Here is a 3,512-nt window from a genome sequence, read left to right on the forward strand (position 1 = left end):
ATGGAGCTTTAGAGGCCATCCAGTTCCACCCTCCTTGCCTTGAGCGGGGACATTCTTCCAGCCTGGCCTTGAGCCCTTCCAGGGATGGAGCATCCACAGCTTCCATCGTGATCATAGGCACTGAGTTGTGTTTTTCTTGTAGTTTGTTGTCAGTTTGGGGATACTCTGAATTTTTAAACTCTCTTCCCACCTTTTCCCCAAGGCTTTTTTATATTCTCTGCCATGGGAAGAGCCCTGGGAGCCTGCTGTGTGTCGGGTCCAGTTGCACGTGGTCTGATTTGGCTCCTACACCTGGGGTTTTTTTTAAGGCATTTTAAGAGCAGTGTGAGTCACGAGCTGTCTGGGGTGTCCTACAGAAACAGGTTGAAAACAGCAGCAGCAGTTCCTTCCCTTCCATTTGAAGCTTTAAATTTCATTTGATGCCTCTGCAGCTTATGTGCTATGAGAGACAGTGGCAGTCATTCCTTAGTCACCTTCCCCTGTGCCATTTATGCTGGAGGGTATCTCTGTCATCTCCAGTCTAGACTGAACAACTTTTTCTCCTTTAACAGCTGTTCTGTACTCCTCATAATCCTTATTGCCCTTCTCTGAGCCTTTGCCAGTGCTTCTCTTTTCTTTTTTGGAAGGGAGGGACAACCTGTGTGTGGTGTTGAGGATCCACACTCCCCATTTACACAGGGGTGTAAAGGTGTGGGGTCTGTCAGCACTCTTGGCTCCAGTGGTGTACACAGGCAGCATTTGGTTGCAGATCTGTTTTTAAGGTCTTTTTTTGTGCCAGCTCTTCTCTCAGTCAGATCTTCCCTCTGCTGTGAACCTGGCTCCTGCCTCTGGTTCCCCTGGCGTGGGTGGGTCTCAGTGGGTTCAGCATGCACAGGGGGAGCCCAGTTCAGGTTAGACACATGGAAAGGGAGCTAGAACTGCACTGGAAATCTTTGAAGAATAAAATAAAAAAAGCCCTTTCACCTTGATTTTTGTCTTTAAGCTGAAGATGTTCTGGATGAGTGGGAAGGGGAAGCTCAGGGGCCTTCCTGCAGAAGGTTTGGTTGGTGTCTGTTCAGTGACAGGCTGTCTGCACTGAGTACTGGGTTGTTGAGTTCTACCCAGTTCTAAAAAGTACTTTTAAGTAAAAGAAGCTGAAAATTGAGGTATTGAAAAATGATTCTGTAACTTAACTGACTTCTCCTGTTAATTTAGTCTTTGTCTTTTGACAGGCAAGTCCATGAGGTCCAGTCTTACATGGGGCGCCTGGAGACTTCAGACAGAGAGTCTGTGCACTGTGAGTAATTAATTAGTGAGAAAAGTCCAGTTCCAAAACTGATGTGATGGAGCTTGATCCTCTGATTTGATCCTCTAACTTGCTGGGCTTTGCCATTATGTTTACAGTCAGTATTGAAGCAAATTGAGTCTTCAGTCATGGTGATCAGCTGGTGAGACATCACCAGTTTGGAAAGCACTAAAATGATTTTGCTGTTTGACTTCAGTGAGGTGATATTTTGTGTGAAGGACAGGATGGAAGAGAGAACAAGAATTTATTTTAAATCCTCTTCCTAGTGTAAGTCTTTAATTGACAGTGCTTCCTGTGGATGCTGCTGGAGTGTCTTGATGTGGGAGTGGCAGGGACTTCTTGGTGCTGTTAGATTCTGCAGCTTGTCAGGGTGTGCTGTGGAGGCCTTCAGCACACAGGGGTTCAGAGCCCCATGTTGGTGCCTTCATGGGGAACAGGCTGGTGGGGGTGGAGCTGCTGACTCAGGATGTCCCTGGCCTGGTTTGGTAGGTGCTCAGAGAGTGGAGAAATGTGACTCTGTCCTCTTCCTGTGCCACTCCTGAAGCATCCACAGGTTGGCTGTTGACCCTGAGAGAGGCTTAGTCCAGGTTCTGGGGAAAATGCTGTGATTTGATGTGCAGGAATTTGGGCAGGGTGATTCTGATAGTTCAGAGCCAGAACCTGTGATTCCATCTGCTTATGAGAAACCCAGAGAACCACCAGCTCTGAAACTGCTCCAGGAAGTTTGGACTCTAACCCTGTGCTGATAAAACGACCAATAAAAGCTGTGAGATACTGTGGCAGGACTTCTCCCCCAGTGCAGAACCAGCAGATGCATTTTGGACCCGTGTTTGAAGTTCCTCCTGCCCCTGTGTGGGTGACTCCCCAGTGAGCTGTGTCAGCAGTTTGGGACAAAAGGCATTGACACGTTGACTGGCTCCTGTTCCCTGGACGTGGCTGCAGAAGGGCTGTGACAACCTTCCTGCCAAAACCCAAGGACTTGTCTGCTGCCTCTGGGCTTCCTGGTGGTTGTACTTCTGCTGCAGTCCAGGCTTCCCAGACTGCTGTTCACTGCCTGGGATTTTGGAACTTGGTGAAGATTGGCATGATCTGCCCTCTTGCCTCTGCTGCTTGAGGCCCTTCCCAGAGATGTGATTATCTGCCACTGGACAGAGGCAGGAGGTGAAGGTGCTCTATACAGATAAGTGCTTGAGATGCTAGTGAGCATTGCAGAATTTAGGGATTATCTTTTGGCTGAGAAGCAGGAACAGGAGCCAGGAACTCAAAGTTTCTCCTGCAGCTTTCCTTTTCCAACTTTGGGTGGCTAATCCCTTCTTGTTCAGAGAAGCCCAAGAGGACCAAGGTGTCACCAAGACATTGGTGTGCCTTTTTCTGGGTACTGTGGGGGTGTCAGCAGCTGGTTATTGATCCTTTTCTGTGAACCTCTTTAGTCTCAATGCAAACTGAGAGCAAGTGGTTTCTGCAGGATTTGGTGATTCCTCACCTTGGGTCTGAGCCCCAGGACTGTCCTCGTGGCTGTTCTGCCCACTAACAATCCCTCTGGTGACCTGCTCCAGAGGGTGTGAACCTTCAGCCTTCCAGCTCACCACCTGCAGCCACCAGGGTGTCAGATGATCAGTGGTGCTCCTGCCTTTTGCCCTTCTGTGCATTCCCTGAGGTTGTGGAGTGCTGGGTTGTGACTCAGACACAGAGGTTGTCAGGTGAGGAGGGGGCTTGGGGCTGGTCCCCAGTTCTGCTCTGCAGGGACTGGCAGCGTGTGGCTTTTGTCTGCACTTGGATCAGCCTCCCACAGCTTCAGAGGACAAGTGTCTGAGTTTGTGGTGTGAACTTTTGCCCCTCTGCTATTTCTATACAGATTTTCAGAAGCAGTTGCAATGCAGGTGGCTACAGGGGCAGTTATTTTGTGGCCTTGTTTGCTCAGTTCCAAGGGCTTCAGCCCCATTTTGGCCTCGTCTTTCTGAGCTGTTTGTCCAGCCTGCAGTTCCTGTCAGCTCTGAATCCTTCCCACACTCAGTATCTCCCATGCTGCAGCTGTTGATGGGTTCATTCATGCTGTGCTCACACTTTTCAGAGGTTTAAACTGCCAGTGTTGTGAGAATCACAGAATTATGGAAAGCTTTGGGTTGGGAGGGACCTTAAAGATGACCCAGTTCAACCCCCTGCCATGGGCAGGGACACCTCCCACTAGAGCAGGCTGCTCACAGCCCCATCCAGCCTGGCCTTGAAC

At 49.5% G+C, this 3,512-nt stretch overlaps 1 protein-coding gene across 1 annotated transcript in view; it reads left to right on the top strand.

Moving 5' to 3' along the window:
- Nucleotides 1–1,212: 1,212 nt before the first annotated feature.
- GOSR2 (golgi SNAP receptor complex member 2) overlaps nucleotides 1,213–3,512 on the top strand; it is an 11,662-nt gene continuing 9,362 nt past the window's right edge. The window contains exon 1 of the mRNA XM_008943046.1: nucleotides 1,213–1,276. Within this exon, the coding sequence (XP_008941294.1) occupies nucleotides 1,237–1,276 (40 nt within the window). The 5' untranslated portion in view covers nucleotides 1,213–1,236. The remainder of the gene's footprint in view (nucleotides 1,277–3,512) is intronic.

This window comes from Merops nubicus, unplaced genomic scaffold (genome assembly GCF_000691845.1).
Source record: "Merops nubicus isolate BGI_N331 unplaced genomic scaffold, ASM69184v1 scaffold17266, whole genome shotgun sequence".
Classification (NCBI taxonomy): Eukaryota; Metazoa; Chordata; class Aves; order Coraciiformes; family Meropidae; genus Merops; species Merops nubicus.